Raw genomic sequence first — 19,432 nt, 5'->3', positions numbered from 1 at the left:
TCGGAGAATCGCCTGGGTCGCCAGATTTTCCTGCGACGCCGGTCCGACGCCCTCCCGCGATTCACGGAAGCGGCCAGATCGGCACAATCATGGTACAGTGAATCGCCCGAGACAGGCAAAATGGCGATTCACCGGTACCCCCGCGATTCTCCGGACCGGATGGGCCGAGCGGCCTGCCCAAAACGGCGGGTTCCCCCCGGCGCCGTCCACACTTGGTCGCTGCCGGCGGGAACAGCGCGGGAACGTTGGCGCCGGCCAACCCGCGCATGCGCGGGTGACGCCAGTTATGCGCCGCTGGTCGCGTCATGCATGCGGCGCCAAGGCCTGGCACGCGTAAAATACGCGGCGCCGCACCTAGCCCATTATCAGGCCCTCAATTGGTCGGGATAGGGGCGTTTCGCGCCGTTGTTAACCTCGACGGCGTTCACACTCTGCCTCCATTTCGGAGAATCCCGCCCATAATAAGCAAATGTACATATTTAGCCAATTAAATTCCCTCTTAATCATGAAACCACAGCATATTTTGTGTTTGAGGAAAGGTTAGAAGAAATTATTTTCCAGAGATGGTGGTTAGAATGTGAAATTTCAATAGGTAGAGCCTAAAAATGGGTAAATCCTTAAAAATAAATTAGATACTTCCTTGAATATTCAAACTAGCCAGGTGGATTAGACTAGATGGATCAATTAGAATTCAACACTAGCAGCACGGTAGCATTGTGGATAGCACAATTGCTTCACAGCTCCAGGGTCCCAGGTTCGATTCCGGCTTGGGTCACTGTCTGTGCGGAGTCTGCACATCCTCCCCGTGTGTGCATGGGTTTCCTCCGGGTGCTCCGGTTTCCTCCCACAGTCCAAAGATGTGCAGATTAGGTGGATTGGCCATGATAAATTTCCCTTAGTGTCCAAAATTGCCCTTAGTGTTGGGTGGGGTTACTGGGTTATGGGGATAAAGTGGAGGTGTTGACCTTGGGTAGGGTGCTCTTTCCAAGAGCCGGTGCAGACCCGATGGGCCGAATGGCCTCCTTCTGCACTGTAAATTCTATGATAAGGACATGATAGGCCAAATGGCCAATTTTTGGGCTATAACACGATGAGTTACAATATTTACCAACTTACCCAGTTTCACCTTTGATCTTACAAACTTAAACCCATAACTGTGGGTTAACTTGCAGAAGTGTATTCTCAGCTACCTTCACTATTATGCAGGCTGACAGTAACTCCAGATTAAACTTATAGACTACATGATTCCTTGAGAAAAGTGAACCTCTAAACAATCTACGGCAAGAAAATTATGTAGCCTGGTATCTGCCTTATTCATGTGCACCCTTGGAGCTTAAATAAGGGGCTGGATTCTCCGTTTCAGGGATTATGTCCCCACGTCGTTGTGAAAACCAGGGCCATCTACGCCAAAAAGACTGGTATCAAAAGGCCACATATTCACAGCCCTGCAGTTGGCCAGCAGGGAGCCGTCGTGAAGCTCGCAGCTCCAGCTGCAGATACAGCTCCCAGCACTTCCGGGTCAGAGGTCGTGCATGCGCATGGCGGCGGCCTACAGCGGCCGCGCCGTGCTCCATGGTGAACTCAGACCACGGAGCTGGATTGTGTAAATAGTGACCCGGACCACCCGCTCAAAAATACCCCGGTCCCATATGAGGCCCCCGCTGCCCTCCGATCGGCCAGCCCCCGACCCATGGTTGCCGTGGACTGAGTCCGCAGCCGCCACGCGAGTATCCCAAACGGCAGGACCACGAGTGGTCCACGCCTTTGGGACTTCAGCCAGTCGGGGGCGGAGAATCCTGGGTGGGCCTCTGGCAATGGCCGCAGGTGAGGGATACGCGGCGCGGCATACTCCCCGAGTATGCTGCTTTTCGGGGGCTGGAGAATCGAGGAACCGGCGCTAGTCCCGATTACATGCATGGAACTGGATTCTCCGCCCTGGCTCCGGACGTGATTTCAGCGTCGGGGTGAGGAGAATCCAGCCCAAGTTCTGTGAAAGTGATCCTTTTAAGCACAGGAATCTAAGATCCTAAATTTACGGATTCAAAACATTCTGATGCGCATGGCAAATTCAAAGTTCAACTTGCGGCTATCTGTGAAGGACTGACTTCAGAGACAATACCTTTCAGGAATCTGTACACTCGAGTGGCGACACAGTGGCTAGCACTGCTGCCTTACAGCGCTAGGGACCCAGGTTCAAGTATGGTCTCGGGTAGCTGTCTGTGGAGTTTGCACATCCTCCCCGTGTGTGTGTGGGTTTCCTCTGGGTGCTCCAATTTCTTCCCACAGTCCACAGAAGTGCTGATTAGGTGGATTGTCCCTTGGTTAGGTGGGGTTACAAGTTTACGGGTGAGTGGGCCTAGGTAGGGTTCTCTTTCAGAGAGCAGACCCAATGGGCTGAATGGCCTCCTTCTGCACTGTAGGGATTCTATGATTCTACTGGATTTTCCACGAATGAAAGATTATAAACCAAATTAGTTACCAAATTGACTTTGCGAAGCAACTTAAACTCAATCTAGCGCTTATGGGAAGATTAATGCAATATTATATTCCAAGAATGTTGTCGTGGTTTCAACATCCAGAGTGAGGCTCTTTCATTTAGTTTTGCAAGCTTTCAAACTTTGTCAGATGCCTTGACAATAACCTATTTGGTGAACTTTAGGCTCAACAGTTATGACACCAGTGAGCCACCTAGGTTATTTTTCCATGTGTAACTAGTCTGTCTATATTGGTACATCTAACAGATGTTGATGTTTAATGCAAGAAGTCGAAAAGTCAGATTTTCCTGAGCTGGTAAGAGATTTTTGAATCATGGAATCCCTACAGTGCAGAAGGAGCCCATTGGGTCTGCACCAACTCTCTGAAAGAGAACCCTACCTAGGCCCACTCACCTGTAAACCCCACTGTTATAACCTGTCTACTTACCATTGGCTGGAGACTAATGACTATCCCACAATCCTGTGGGAGTATGAGCTTCCCTAATGAGGGGGGGGCGGAGAAACCACTAGTAAACTCCTAGTATAAATAAAGCTGGCCAGTTCAGGATCCAGCAGGAAGGAGTATGTAGCAAGGGAAGTTACTGCTACTGTTATGTATATATGTGATAGTAAATAAATGTTATTACTTTGTATCCTTAAAACTCGTGCTGGATTCTTCGTGGCCCTTACAAAACTGGCGATGAAGGTAAAAGTGAATAGCTGTCTACACTGCTGAAGCCACCTCCCTGGAATTTTGTTGGATACAGGTTGGAAGTTGTTTTCTATTATACCATGCCTCTGTACGGACGTTTGGATGTTTTTGATGCTGCGCTGGAAAGCTGGAACCAGTACACACAACGGATGCGTTACTATTTCCGGGCAAACAATATCACCGAAAACGAGTGCCAGGTGGTCATATTGCTCACCGCCTGCGGCCCACATACGTTTGGGGTGATTAGGAGCCTTACGTACCCAGCTGCGCCGGACACCAAAACGTTTGATGAACTTGTGAATATAGTGGGGCAACATTTTAACCCAACCCCGTCCACGATAGTCCAGCGTTACCGGTTTAATACCGCTGAGAGGACCCCTGGAGAATCCTTTGCCGATTTTCTATCCAGGCTACGCAGGATTGCGGAGTACTGTGACTATGGTGAGACCTTGTCAGAAATGTTATGCGACCGTTTGGTTTGCGGTATTGACAATGCGGCCACCCAGAGAAAGTTGTTAGCGGAGCCAACATTGACTTTTCAACAGGCCATTCAAATAGTATTGTCCCGAGAGAGCGCAGAGCGAGGAGTACAGGAGCTACAGGGAATGGAAGTGCATGCCTTGGGGCGCAACTCCTTCTGTCCGAAAACGTCCCCCCGCACTCCTGCGGTACCTTGGGGCGATGCAACGTCCGGACCGACGTCAGTGGCTGTCGGACATTCCTCCCCGAAGGGAGCCTTCTCCAGAGCCAATGGACGAGGAGCCATGTCTGTGTCGCGGACGGCGGTCCTGGGGGCGCCAGAGGCGCCGTCGTTCCGACCGAAACTGGGACCAGCCCAAGGGCCGTAACTGGGACCAGCCCAGAGGCCGTACCTTCCATGTGGATGAACCTGCGGCGACTACTCCTGAGGACGTGGAGACGGAGGACGACTGCCTGCAGCTGCATTGTGTGGCAGCTCCCCGTGTGGCCCCCATTAAGGTGACAGTACGGGTCAATGGCCACCCGCTTGAGATGGAGTTGGATACTGGCACAGCGGTCTCCGTGATCGCCCAGAGGACATTCGACCGCATCAAGCAGGGTATACAGACCCTTACATTAACCGACTCACAGGCCAGGTTGGCCACCTACACGGGGGAACCACTGGACATTGCAGGAACTACAATGAACCCTGTTGTCTATGGACGCCAGGAGGGGCGTTTCCTACTTATCGTGGTGCGCGGCCATGGGCCCAGCCTGTTGGGTCGGGACTGGTTGTGCCATTTGCGGTTGCAATGGCAGCACATCCTCCAAACAGTTTCTGAAGGGTTGACTGAGGTGCTAGGACGATACCCAGATGTATAAAAGAGGCCGTAGCCCGTATCCAAGTTGAACCAGGAGACACGCTGCGCTATTTCCGGGCGCGCCCAGTGCCTTACGCCTTGCTCGAGAAGGTAGAAGGGGAGCTCACTCGTTTGGAGAGTTTGGGTATTATCAGGCCCGTCCGTTTTGCTGACTGGGCAGCACCAATTGTACCTGTAATGAAGCCAGATGCCACAGTTCGCTTGTGTGGCAACTATAAACTTACAGTGAATACGGTTTCCCGACTCGACCGATATCCAATGCCTCGCATAGAGGATCACTACGCGAAACTTGCAGGTGGACTCTCGTTCACAAAATTAGATATGAGTCACGCCTACCTGCAGTTGGAGCTGGACCCTGCCTCCCGACCATATGTAACGATGAATACACACCGGGGCCTGTATGAATATACACGGTTGCCCTTTGGAGTATCCTCTGCCTGCGCAATTTTTCAACGTGTTATGGAGGGCATTTTGAGAGGTTTACCACGTGTGGCTGTCTACCTAGATGACGTTTTGATTACAGGGACGTTGGAGCAGGAACATTTGGAAAATCTGGAGGCTGTCCTTACCCGCCTTTCGGAGGCTGGAGTCCGTTTACGTCGCACAAAGTGCGTATTTCAGGCAAAGGAAGTAGTCTACCTAGGTTATCGGGTGGACCGCGAAGGTCTGCACCCCGTCGCAGAGAAGGTGCGTGCAATTCAACATGCCCCCGCCCCGACTGACACTTCGCGTCTTCGTTCTTTTCTCGGTCTCGTAAACTATTACGGGAAGTTCCTCCCCAATCTGGCAACTACGCTGGCCCCTTTGCACCTTCTTCTGAAGAAAAATCACACCTGGGTTTGGGCTCAGCCGCAAGAAACCGCTTTCCGGCGGGTCAAGCAACAATTGTCGTCGTCTGGGTTACTAACCCACTATGATCCTGGAAAGCCTTTGCTTGTCACATGTGATGCATCCCCGTACGGTATTGGGGCCGTCCTGTCCCACAAGATGGAGAACGGGGCCGAACGACCGATAGCTTTCGCCTCCCGCACATTGACTGCAGCGGAGAAAAAATACGCGCAGATCGAGGAGGAGGGCCTGGCAGTGGTTTTTGCGGTGAAACGCTTCCACTACGTGTACGGCCGCCATTTCACTATCGTGACTGATCGTAAGCCCCTGCTGGGACTTTTCAGAGAGGATAAGCCAATACCGCCCATTGCTTCTGCACGGATCCAGCGCTGGGCTTTGTTGCTTGCTGCATACGAGTATTCTCTGGAGCACAAACCAGGCACGCAGATAGCAAATGCCGACACACTGAACCGAATGCCTTTATCGACCGGCCCCATGTCGACCCCCACGACCGGTGAGGTGGTTGCAACCCGAGATTTTATGGACACCTTGCCTCTCACAGCATCACAGATCCGTGAGTGGACCCAGACGGAGCCAGTCCTGTCAAAGGTTCGGCACATAGTCCTGTATGGTGGGCAGCATAGACAGCTCCCAGTCGAGTTGCGGGCATTTTCCTCCAAGCTGTCAGAATTCAGCGTGGAAGACGGCATCCTCTTGTGGGGGACGCGTGTGATTGTCCCGGAAAAAGGCCAGGAGCTGATACTAACAGACTTGCACAATGGGCATCCAGGCGTGACCAAAATGAAAATGTTGGCCTGGAGCTATGTCTGGTGGCCAGGCCTCGACACCAACATTGAGAAGGTGGCCCAAAACTGCTCCATTTGCCAGGAGCATCAGAAGCTTCCGTCGGCCGCGCCCCTACATCACTGGGAATGGCCAGGGCGGCCTTGGGCACGCTTTCATGCAGATTTTGCAGGCCCTTTTCAAGGATCCATGTTCCTTCTACTAATTGACGCCCAGTCCAAATGGCTAGAGGTGCATAAGATGCAGGGGACAACGTCCTGCGCAACAATTGAAAAGATGCGTTTATTGTTTAGTACGCATGGCCTCCCCGAGGTGCTGGTCACGGATAACGGCACTCCATTCACGAGTGAGGAGTTTGCGAGGTTCACGAAGATGAACGGCATCTGCCATATCCGCACTGCCCTTACCACCCGGCTTCAAATGGGTTGGCAGAGCGCGCAGTGCAGACATTCAAAAGAGGCCTAAAGAAGCAGTCTTCCGGATCAATGGACACGAGACTGGCTCGCTTTTTGTTTACGTACAGGACCACCCCCCCCCCCCCCCCCCCATGCAGTGACTGGGGTAGCTCCCGCAGAACTCCTAATGGGCCGGAGATTTCGCACCCGCCTTAGTATGGTTTTCCCGGACTTTGGCGCAAAAGTACGCCGCACACAAGAACGGCAGGGACAGTGATTTTCTCAGCATCGGCCGATTCGGCAGTTTGCGCCCGGTGACCCAGTGTTCGTTCGGAATTTTGCTGGTGGTGCCCAATGGGTTCCTGGTGTAATTTTTCGCCAACCGGGTCCTATATCTTACCAAGTGCAAGCCCAGGGTCATCTCCAGCGAAAACATGTAGACCATGTTCGGTCCAGAAGACCATCCCCTCAAAAGATTCCCCGCCCCCGGAGCTCATTTCAACAGCCGCAGAGACCAGAGACAAGGGAAGGTAGTCCTCACAATCTTCCACTGGTGCCTCATTCGAAGCCTGCGCAGGTCGTTACGGGACCGAATGGAGATAGAGACACTGACATGACGGAGGCAGCAGACTCTGACTCCGAGATGGAGACACAGGATGCATCAGATGGGGTATCCTCGGGTCCACGGGCCGTGGATGTACAACCGTTGCGCCGTTCATCACGGAAGCGCCGGTCTCCGTCTCGTTACACGCCGCCTGATCCAGCGCCGCGTGCAAATAGTGTCCGGCCTGCGGGAAACGAGTCCGACGCCCTCCTTCGCCAGGGTCTTCGGTGGATTCCTTGGACTTTGGGGGGGGGGAGGGATGTTATAACCTGCCTACTTACCATTAATGACTATCACACAATCTTGTGGGAGTATGAGCTTCCCCAATGAGGGTGGCGGAGAAACCACTAGTAAACGCCTAGTATAAATAAAGCTGGTCAGTTCAGGATCCAGCAGGAAGGAGTATGTAGCAAGGGAAGTTACTGCTACTGTTATGTATATATGTTATAGTAAATAAATGTTATTACTTTGTATCCTTAAAACTCGTGCTGGATTCTTCGTGGCCTTTACAAAACCCACCTAACCTTTGAGCACTAAGGGATTGTAAGAGATTGTATCCTCCACCTTATATCTGTGAATTTATCCAGCGTATGAAACAAAAGGCACAAAATAACTCCTTGCTCCAGCAAAACCACAAATATTTTCAAGTTCTCTGCAGACATTGACTGAGAAGTTGCAGCAAAGATAATTAAGCTGTCAGAGACCACCATGATAACCCAAATTATTGAAGATCAGAAAAGGTCATGCCAATGTGAAGAATCAACTCTTGATGCTTGATCTTGTACATAATCTCGCTTGCTGAGCTGAGCCAGATCTGCACAGGAAGGAATCTCTCCTTGCTTGTGTACTTCACAACTATGTCAACATATGTCTAGACTTGTACTGAATTTGAAATGTTCCATGAATACCCTTTCTCCAAGGAAGAAATCGGTCATCAAGATGGGACGTGAGACAGAAGTTGCATTTCTGTAGCTTACAGACTGCATTTTGCTTGAAATAACCTCATGGCATCAATGCACAGGGCCAATAGAGACTGTAACACTGATTGCCGAACAAGCAGTTCAGATGGCATGGCATACTGAAATGTATATAGTATTGCATGCTAGAAATATAGCTGCTGCCATCAGATCAAACATTTATATGCAATGTTTTTTACGAATCTTGCTTCTTTCCCTCAAGTTACACATTTGGATTTCGGGACCCTGAAGTGTTCTAGTGGGAGCAAAGCTAGCCATTAAGCAGTCAAAAAGCAGGTGGGTATGAAAGATCACTTCTGCTCTTTCAGTGACTGGGATTTATCTTGCTTTATGAAGAAGTCTAACTTCTCTAAAAGGCCAAGTTAAAGGAAAAAAAAGACTCGAGTGTTGAAATAATGAATTTGAAATAATTACATAAAAAGCTGGAAATATCCATCAGCATCTGAAAGACTTCGCCACACAAAACATTAACCTGCCTCTTAGATGCTGATGGAAGACCTTTTCTGTGCTCCAGCATTTTCTCTTTGTAAGCAAGGCTCAGCTGCCTATGTATGCAATTTCCTCATGAGAGGCTCTGATTAGCCAATTGTCTAAATACGGGTAGATACAGATGTCTTAGCTTGTAAAATGTGTATAGACAGTCAAGACTGTTGCTGCTGCCTAAAAAAGAACTTGAGGGGAATGAGTTCGGAGCAAGAGATTAACTACAATAGAATGGAAGATAATTATATTGCCAGTGCATAACTGCAAATTTCTTAAAAGGGATAAGGACCTATGTGACAGTTTTTCCTGTAGGCTGTGGAATATATAAAGCTGTTTTGAAAAATGGTATACTGATTGCTGGAATCCTTAGGAGGATGGATGCTCCAGTTTAACGCTGGGGCCAGTGAGCTCCATGCTGAAGCTTTTACAATATGCTAAATTTTACTTGAGCAAAGATACCAGTAATATATGCAGGACTAGGCACAAGGAAACAGCCATGGTCATCACCGAGTTAACTGCCCACAAGATGTGGAAGAGATACAGGAAATGACAGCTCCCCTTAAAGAAGCTGCCACAGTATGCATAACCAACAGCAGTAATTGCCAATTCCCAATTACATAATATTGTCGCCCAGCCTGTTATTGCTGGCCTATTGCCAAGCCCTCACAGAATCCTACAGATGTTTTGGTGCTGATCAAAGTATATATAATTGCATCATTGAAGGACATCACATATAAAAGCACAGGGTATGGTCTCATAATGTAGTGCCATTTTCTTATGCAAGCGGATAAGTAGTATTGACATGTTGCAACACCAAGGTAAAAGGGATATTGTTCATGATTCCATCTCTTGCCATTCAAGGAGATGTTGAATTCCCTCTTGGCAATGGTATTGTGGAGGTGGAATATATTTGAGACTGTTTTATTGCTGTTGGGCTGGAGGCACCAGGTCTTGCAGTAGTTGGCCAGCTTTGAAACATTGTTATTTAGTGTTGTCTCTAATTTAGAAAATGTCTAAGCCTGAGAGGCACACCAGATACCATCAGCATAGATGATCTTCCAAGACAGGGTTGGAGACAGATTGTTGATATAGGGCAGGATTTTCCGCGCAACCCGCCAAGGGTTCTGCGGTGGCAGAGGCGGCCCTCCATTGACTGAAGATTCCACTGTTGTAAATAGGGTTTCCTGTTGAATGCACCTTTGTGAACCCTGAACCGTTTATCTCAGAATAATAATTCAATGGCATCAGTAATTTAGGAAGGGAGGACTGAGATTTTGACAAGGTGACCAGTGTGCCACACCATGTCATATGCTGCAGTGAGATTGAGAAAGACAGCGTCTGTTTTCAGATTATTTTCAAACCATTTTCAATTAAGGTCGCTCGGGCAACGACATGGTCTCATGTACTTCGCCCTTGCCAAAAGCTAGTTGTTCAGCTTTCAGGTTTTTCTCCACCTCCGGCTCCATCCGCTGCATCATTCTTCAGTGATTTCAATCAGCCCTTTCTACTCCTAATCTGAATACTTAAATCATAAATCGAATAGTATGCGATTTGATAAAACATGATAGTTAATATATATTTGAAAAACCCACTGCAACATAACATTCTTGTAGCTAACATAGAAAAAAAATGCAAACACACAGAAAACAATTCATTTTGGAAAAAATCTAACTGGACTTCCGACTGATACAAATCGTCCTGTGTATTAAAGTAGAAACCAGACCAAAACAGCTGCCTGAAGGAAGAAATGTGGCAAAGTAAATCTTTTGGGCCATAGCAGCCGTCCATTTCTGACCACTGAAATAATTTGTATAATTTGCTGGTCACGAACCAAAACAGTGAAAGGAAATATTTTGTGCAACTGAACGTTTCAAAGATTTTACGTCCTTCAACCAACTGCTAAAATGCAAACATATTAATGTTCTGAAATGCCATGCATGCATTTCATTTCTATAAATGGGTTTAGTATAAATGACTGCTTGTATCATTGCAGATACAGAATTTACTCAACCAAGCCTAATTTTAGGATTAATCTTACTTACCAGAGGATCCCTTTCTCCTCCCACCAGGTTTTTTACAGCACCATCCTTCAGTGATACAGAACGAATTGTGCTGCTCTCACTGTCAGCAACAAAAAGGCAGTTCCATTCCAGAGGAGCTACAGTCAAGCCCGATGGTTGAGCAAATCCTGCCTTGTGAGGATAGGAATTGTTTCGGTTTTCCTCATTACCACTCCCAGCAAAACGAATGCATGTTCCCTTCTTGCACTCACTAGGAGAAACAAGCAAATTAATATACACATCTGGAACACTGATATGAACTTTATAGTTGTACTTTTGTTAGCTGCAATTTTTCTTTCACAAAAAAAGAATGAAAATATTTTAGGGTTTTTTTTCTCCAGAGAAATGTTGGTAAACCAAGATATGTAAGTATACCAAGTACTAGTGCAATATTTGAATTGGACCAACCATTAAGTGATTATGAACTTCTGAATATGGTCTAAATTATAAGGAGCATACTCTCTTCAAAATAATTGGACCCTGTCCTCTTCACATAGAACATATCAGTGTTCCTCACACATGCACCACCATTTTGGAAGCTACATTAACCAAAATTTCACAGGCTCGTGTCACTGCCTGGAATGTGCCTGGGCAGATTAGCAGCATCCAGAGAGCTATGTGGCTGTCTTCAGATTTTAATTTTGGTTTGGGTTCCCTCGAGATTCATAGGGGTGGAGAAAAGCTGCATCTGAGTTTCCCAGTGTTGCAAAGAGTCCCAGCCTCATTTTAAAAAAAATCTTGATTATTATCATACCATATTCAAATGTTTTGAATCTAAGGCTGAAGCAGACCTTAATGTAATCTGGGCATATTAATCAATAATATCTATTGACAATTTCAACAGACAATAAAGAACAATAATTTTGTGAGGAAAGTCTGTTCCTCGTGATATTATTTTGTTTTTAGATATTTACAGGAATGACTGTGTATATAAAACACTCTACACTTAATTTCCCTACATGCTGGATGACAAAGATCTGCGGTGGAATTCTCCACGAACTGGCGGGGCGGGCGACTCCGGCGCCGAGGAGTGGCGTGAACCACTCCGGCGTCGGGCTGCCCCTGAAGGTGCGGAATCCTCCGCACCTTCAGGGGCTAGGCCGGCGCGGAAGGGCTTAGTGGCACGCCAACCAGCGCCGAAGGGCCTCTGCCGGCTGGCGCGAGTCGGCGCATGCGGGGAGCGCCAGCGTGTGCTGGCATCATCCCAGCGCATGCGCAGGGGGGTTCTTCTCCGCACCGGCCATGGCAGAGGTTGACAGCGGCCGGTGTAGAGGGAAAGAGTGCCCCCATGGCACAGGCCCGCCTGCGGATTGGTGGGCCCCAATCGCAGGCCAGGCCACCGTGGGGGCACCCCCCAGGGCCAGATCCCCCTGCGTCCCGCCAAGGACTCTGCAGGCCGCCCGTGGAGCCAGGTCCCGCCGGTAAGTACCTGTTGTGATTTACGCCGGCGGGATCCGCCGAAAACGGGCGGCCACTCGGCCCATTGCGGGCCAGAGAATCGCCGGGGGGGGGGGGGAAGAGTCGGAGATTCACACCGCCCCCCGTCGATTCTCCGACCCAGCGGGGATCGGAGAATTCCCCCCCTGATATTTCCAGTACTTTGAGTGAAAAGATAGAGAAAGCTAGATAACTGATTCATGGCATATTTTCCAGCTGGCATACTGTAATACATAATCACAAACAATATTTTAGTGGGCCTAAAACTCTTTCTCCTGGGCCAGAATTGTCTGTCAAAACAGCTATGAGGCTAATGGTTCTTGCTGCTATTTATGCACAAATAGTTTGCTGTTAAACATGGATAACTAAATGTTGTTGGTTGAGAACCTTGCATCGTGCTACCCGCTCGATCATTGAAAGGTGTGAAGTTGCTGTATTTGTATGGTTGATAGATCTAATCTCGCCCCAGTGATAAATGTATTCCATTCCAGTGCCCTTTAACAACGTATCAAGTGTTAATTACTCCCAATCAAGCTCTCTGGCTTTGAAAATCCATTATTATAAATGTGCAGTCTCATTCCTTCAAGAATTTATTGTTGTTGGAGAATTTAAAAACATGACTTTCTAAAAAGCCTCTTCCATTCAATATTAACACAATTTCTCTTTGCTTGATTTGACTTTGAATTGACTCACTTCTCAGTCCTTGTCCGAATAACACAACACATCAATCTGATTGGTTGAGGCAATAACAGTTGCTTGCCCTGTTTACTCAGGTCCCAGATGCCTTACTTTCTTTCCTGTGACATTATCAACTTGCGCTTTCAGACATTTGCTACTTTAAAATGTTTTAAAGCGTGAATGTGAAAGGGCAAGTCTAACTAACAGAAGATGCCATTTGATTCACCCCACATCAAATTATAGCCCAGAGATTTAAACTGTATGGATTGTTTCCACTAGGACATGTTTGTGAAGGTTTGTTTACATTTACTGATATTTAGCAGATATAAACAGACACTACACCAATTAGCCCATTCCTAATATAATAGCTGAAATAATCTAGATAAGAATAGTTTTTGGTAGTGTTCCAAGTTTCATCTAACTACAAGGAAGTATTTTTTCCAAATGCATTCATGGTTTTAGTCATAAAATAATTTCCAACTTTATTTCAGGCATTACTTAAAAATCATTAAGATATATATATTTTTTTTAATGGATATTTACGATAGAGAAATCCCACCCTCAATCAAGTGAGCCACTGAATCAAGAGGGCAGACTATCTGCCTTCTTGTATTTAATCATTTTCATCATTGTTCAAACACTCAATCATGCTGTTTTCCTACTTTTACAATTACAGAACACCTCAGTGATAAAATTGGTGAATGTTGCAAGGGATCAGGGAATTCATTGATGAACTTGGCTCATTTATTCTTGGCTCTGGACTAAAAACATGATAGTTCATTGCACTACCTAAAAGTGGATTGTTAGAGGGTTTAAAGGTCCAATCACTGCCTGGCAAAGTACTGCCCAGCTGATGAAGACACAAATCCATGCCACTGGGTCAATTTTAAGTCATAACTGAAGGTGACACAAGTTAATTCAGCTTAAGAAAGTATGCAGAATTTTTCTCAAATATCCAACAAAATATTTCTCTATCAATTAAGAATATTTCTATAAATCATTGTCAACAATTACTTACATTCCTCTTGGGAGTTTTCCATCTTCTAGAAAAATGGCCCATATCTGATGAGTACCTGCCATTGCAACATACAGAAGACTACCTTTGGTATTGCCTGCAATAAAAGAGAGTGGAAGGTGATCTCTTTGAAACATTTTAAAATCTTAGAGACTCTGGTAGACACTGAAAGGTTATTTCTTGTGACTGTAGTCTAAACTAGGAATCACAGGACCAGAAAGAGTTGGGAAGATTCTACGGACCTATAAAAATGGCAGTTTAGGGACGTCCGGTGACGTCATGTAAGAGCAGTTGTACAAAAGGTGGATCCCGCCAGGGTCCTTGTTTTTCAATTCCTTTTGCATATTTTTCAGGGGGGTTGTGTGTCTAAACCCAGCTGCCTGAACTGGAAAACAGCTAGTCGATGGAGCTATTTTGAAAGTATCATCGAAAAAGCCCACTTGAAAGAAACCCCAGGCTGGTAGCCCGGCGAGAGAATCTGATGGAGAGAAGATAGAGCAGATGGCCGTGCCCATCACGGGATACACGCCAGCTGTGGTGATGGCGCAAGAGCTAGAGAAGTTTGGGAAGCAGATGGACAGACAGTTTGATCGGCAAGGAAACAAGTTTCAAAGCCACCATTGAGGAGGCATTGGGCCCGATCCGAAAGCAGCTGTGTAAGACTTTGAAAGCTATGAAGGTGCAAGGCGAGATGTTGAAGGGTGGGGTGGAGGTCTTGTTGCGGCATGAGAAGCAGCTCTCATTTAAATAAACCTGTTTGACTTTAACCTGGTGTTGTAAGATATCATACTGTGTCCACTCCAGTCCAACGCTGGCATCTCCACATCATCTCCACCTCATTTAAAGAGTTTGGGGCTGATGTGGTGATTTTACAGGAGACCCACTTGCAGGTGCGGGACCAGATCAGGCTCTGGAAGGCCTTGGTGAGCCAGGTTTTTCACTCAGTTCCCAAAAGGGAACAAAGTTCCCTAGCAAGCGCATTTAGCTGCACGTTTTCCGACACTCGCATTGAATAAGGGGCCTGAACGAAGGACGACGAATGTCCTGGCTGATTAGGAAGGGCGATATGTGATGGTTGCAGGCACACTGGAGGGAAAGTCAGTGGTCTTCGTAAACGTGTATGCCCTGAATTGGGATGATGTAATGCTTATAAGGCAGCTGTTGTCCGTAATACCAGAACTACACACTCACCAACTGATTCTGGGATGGGGGGGGGGATTAAAACTGTGTATTAGACCTCTTCTGTGATGGCAAAGGTGCTTTCTGCGTTCATGGAGGAGACAAGGGGGGCAAACCCTTGGCGGTTTATGTATCCTAGGGATAAGGAGTTCTTGTTTTACCCCCCGGTACATAAGGTGTACTTGAGGATAATTACTTTGTCATGGGTCGGACTCTTCTTTCTGGGATGAAGAAGGAGGAATATTCAGCTGTGGTTATCTCTGACCATGCTCCACATTTGGTAGTTTTGGAGGCGGGTCGGATGCAGCGCATGGTATGGAGGTTGGATGCAGGGCTTTTGGGTTTCTGCAGGAGGGTTGAGAGAGCTATAAGAGAATATGTGGAGTTCAATGAGAATGGGATGGTATTGTCCTCTACTCTATGGGAGGTGTTGAAGGCTGTAATTAGAGGGAAGATCATATTGTATAGGGCACACATGGACGGGGAGGCTAGGAAGGAGCGCATACTTGTAGGTATGCGAGTGACCCAACTCTAGAACCCTCTGGCAAGCATGCAGGAAAAAGCTGCAAATACTGTTTGACCTGCTGTCTATGGATAGGGCAATTGAGCGGGGTGGTGTATGAGTATGGTGAGAAGATCAACCATCTTTTGGCTCACTAGCAAAGGTGGCAGGAGGCTGCTAGAGAGGTAATTCAGGTTACGGATTTGGAGGGTAGGCTGGTTTCCACTCAGTAAGGTGAATAGGGCATTTTTTCTTTTTTTTATTCTCCTTTTTCACATTTTCTCCCAAATTTACACCCAACAATAAACAATAATCAGTAACGAATGTAATGTCAATCCCCATATCAATAACAACGATCCCATCCTCCCACCAAACCCCAGACATTAGCCCGCATGTTAGCATAAACAAATGACAAAAAGGAATCAGGAATCACCCATAGTCGCCATTAACACATACAGTCCCCCACCCCCCAACCCTCCCAGCCCCCCCCCCCCCCCCCCCCGCCTAATGTTCGATGTGATCCAATTCTCAAAAGTGCATAATGAATAACGCCCATGAATTGTACAACCCCTCCATCCTTCCCCTCAGTTCAAATTTGACCCTTCAAGCATCATCATGTGTGAGGCTGAGCCTGATTGCTTAGATTAGGTTATAGTTTTCTTTTTTTAAAAAGTTTACTGTGGTTGTTTGTACTTGTTGTATAAAATCCAATATCTTTTTTCCTTCGAACACCTCAAGCAATGAAATTGAAAAGCAATGGCAAAATTGCATTTGGAATATCTTCGTGCTTCACACGTAACACAAAAATACAACTTCATTTACAACAACTCATTTTTCAATCCATGGCCAGAAAAAAATAAATTACAACTCTTTCAACAGGAAGCATATGACGGCAAGAAAAAATACTTTCACCACAAAGCAATTATTATTTAGATTTCCCACAATATTCAAAATCTGTCTTTGGAAGAAATAAACAAGTGCACAATTTTCAAACCTCTGTATGTTAGTTTCAGCTACAAATTCATTTATGTTGATGATAGTTATGAGTCTAATTGCCAGAATGGCAGATTGGTATTCTGTTTTATCCTGAATATTAATTGGAAATACCTTTATTCTAGTACATGCTATATATAAAACAAAGAATGAGGTAAAGAAGTGATCACGAAGATCACACACATAGGTACTGGCACAAGGAGATAATGTGACCCCATTAAATAATCCATCTGCATGAACCATATTTCCGCTGCTTGAAGAATTTTGCAGTACTCTAATACACTACCCAAGAGAACATGGGGCGAGATTCTCCATTCCCTCGCCGGTTGGGAGAATCGCCTGGGCCGCCAAAATTTCCCGGGACGCCGGTCCGACGCCCTCCAGCGATTCTCCCAAATGGCGGGAACGGCCCCGTCGAGTTCCGCGGGCCGCAGAATCACCGGAGACACCCAAAATGGCGATTCTCCGGCACCCCTGCTATTCTCAGGTCTGGATGGGCCGAGCGGTCAGGCCAAAACGGCGGGTTCTCCGCGGCGCCATCCACACCTGGTTGCTGCCGTCGGGAACAGCGCGGGAACGCTGGGGGGGGCGGCGGGGGGGGGGGGGGGGGGGGGATCCTGCACCAGGGGGTACCTCAAATGTGGGATGGCCCGCGATCGGTGCCCACCGATCGTCGGGCCGTCCTCTCTGAAGGAGGACCTCCTTCCTTCCGCGGTCCCTCAAGATCCGTTCGCCATCTTCTTGCGGGGCGGACTCGGAGAGGACGGCAACCACGCATGCGCGACAAGGCCTGGCGCGTGTAGATGACGCGGCCCCGATCCTAGCCCATTATCGGGCCCTGAATCGGTCGGGATAGGGGCCGTTTCGCGCCGTCGTGAACCTCGATGGCGTTCACGACGGTGTGGGCACTTCGGCGCGGGAGTGGAGAATCCCGCCCATGGTTTGTCAATTACTTTTTGTGTGACAAAATTCATCAGTTTAGAATTTGACTTTTACTAGCTGGTCTTTTTATGCATGTTGTGCCTTAATTTGAAACAGAGTGCTCCAGGTTAGCTTTTGTTTTTCTACGTGGAATATTACAATCCCGACAAGATTAGCTTTCCTAATGGTAGGGATCACCAGAGGCTTGGAATATAAAAGCAGGGATGTACTTCTGAAGCTTTACAAAGCACTAGTTAGGCCCCATTTAGAATACTGTGAGCAATTTTGGGCCCCACACCTCAGGAAGGACCTACTGGCACTGGAGCGGGTCCAGCGGAGATTCACATGGATGATCCCAGGAATGGTAGGCCTAACATACGATGAACATCTGAGGATCCTGGGATTATATTCATTGGAGTTTAGGAGGTTATGGGGAGATCTAATAGAAACTTACAAGATAATGAATGGCTTAGATAGGGTGGACGTAGGGAAGTTGTTTCCATTAGCAGGGGAGACTAGGACCCGGGGGCACAGCCTTAGAATAAAAGGGAGTCACTTTAGAACAGAGATGAGGAAAAATTTCTTCAGCCAGAGAGTGGTTGGTCTGTGGAATTCATTGCCACAGAGGGCGGTGGAGGCCGGGACGTTGAGTGTCCTTGAGACAGAAGTTGATAAATTCTTGATTTCTCGAGGAATTAAGGGCTATGGAGAGAGAGCGGGTAAATGGAGTTGAAATCAGCCATGATTGAATGGTGGAGTGGACTTGATGGGCCGAATGGCCTTACTTCCGCTCCTATGTCTTATGGTCTTATGGATCCTTGTGGTCCTTATTTACATTGCTTCAGGGATCGGGATTACCATTATGCTTTGAAGAAGTCATCTGAATGCTGCATTGAAATGCAGGTTGACTACACAGTGACAGCAAGGTAGCCTCAAAATTATAAAAGACTTACATTTGTACAGCACCTTTCATGATCTCAATGTCCTGAAGCATTTTGCAGCCAATGAATTACTTCTGAAGTTTAGTCACTGCTGCAATGTAAGAAATGCGATCACCAATTTGTGCACAGCAAGCTTCCATAAATGCGTTGTGATAATGATCAGATAAGTCTGTTTAGTTGATACTAAATATTGGCTAGGACACAGAGAATTCCCGTGCTCTTCTTCAAAACAGTCTCAGTGGATCATTTACATCCTTCTGAAGGCCACAGGACTCCCTTGCTGCTGCAATAGAGTGCCGTTAATCCTGACTGAGGTTTTTGAGTACTACCCCATAGGGAATTTGTGAAAGATCTTCCCCCATTCTCTTGCAATTGGCCTGTTTAAAATTGTATATTTGAGCTTAGGTTTGCAGAATTATTTTATTGCGTCTTAATAGTGTAACTGTTACATTGCTGTCTGGGTCACATGCTGTATGGTGTTGCACATTGTACACACACCAAGCTTTTACCGAAAAGAACATACTCAGTAGCAAAATGTTATCTGCAAGAGGAAAACAATCATACAAGCGTGCAATTAGATTGAGTAGATTTTTGGTCGCCACAAGGGAATGTTTCAAACACAAAATTTCTGCAATTACAAACATGAAATATACAAAACACATACTGAAAAAATTAAATAGAAAAGTGTTGCCTATGACCGATCTTCAAGATAACACTTTGTAAAATGATTTTCAAAGTTCAGTATTTTAGTTTTCAGTAACACAAGAGTCCTGACAAGCTGCACAAGTTTAAACATGTTAATTTTATTTCAGAAATCTGACCATTATTATAATAAGAGAGCTTAATTGTTGAACCATTAGTCAGTGTTCCATGCTAACTCAACAGCATTTTTTAATATTCAGCAAGTAAAGAGGATTAAAGATAAAATAACATTCAGTTTTGTTCAGACCCACAACACTTGACAAACAAACATTTTTTGAAAATCAGAACTTGAATCAATTGAACTGTGGAAATACTAAAACTTAAAGCTTACAGAATTAGACTTAATGCAATGACTTGTCTCTGTATTTTAATTCAACCATGAAATCA

General features: G+C 46.6%; 1 protein-coding gene across 1 annotated transcript in view; it reads right to left on the bottom strand.

Annotated features, from left to right (window-relative positions):
• The window catches only part of nhlrc2 (NHL repeat containing 2), a 107,774-nt gene that overhangs the window by 17,994 nt on the left and 70,348 nt on the right, over positions 1 to 19,432 (bottom strand). The window contains exons 6-7 of the mRNA XM_072479443.1: positions 13,811 to 13,904; positions 10,660 to 10,888 (exon numbers count right to left, since the gene is read on the bottom strand). Of these exons, the coding sequence (XP_072335544.1) occupies positions 10,660 to 10,888; positions 13,811 to 13,904 (323 nt within the window). The remainder of the gene's footprint in view (positions 1 to 10,659; positions 10,889 to 13,810; positions 13,905 to 19,432) is intronic.

This window comes from Scyliorhinus torazame, chromosome 16, assembly GCF_047496885.1.
Source record: "Scyliorhinus torazame isolate Kashiwa2021f chromosome 16, sScyTor2.1, whole genome shotgun sequence".
NCBI lineage: Eukaryota > Metazoa > Chordata > Chondrichthyes > Carcharhiniformes > Scyliorhinidae > Scyliorhinus > Scyliorhinus torazame.
The sequence above is the reverse complement of the archived record's forward strand: the minus strand, read 5'-3'. Positions and strand labels throughout refer to the sequence as shown.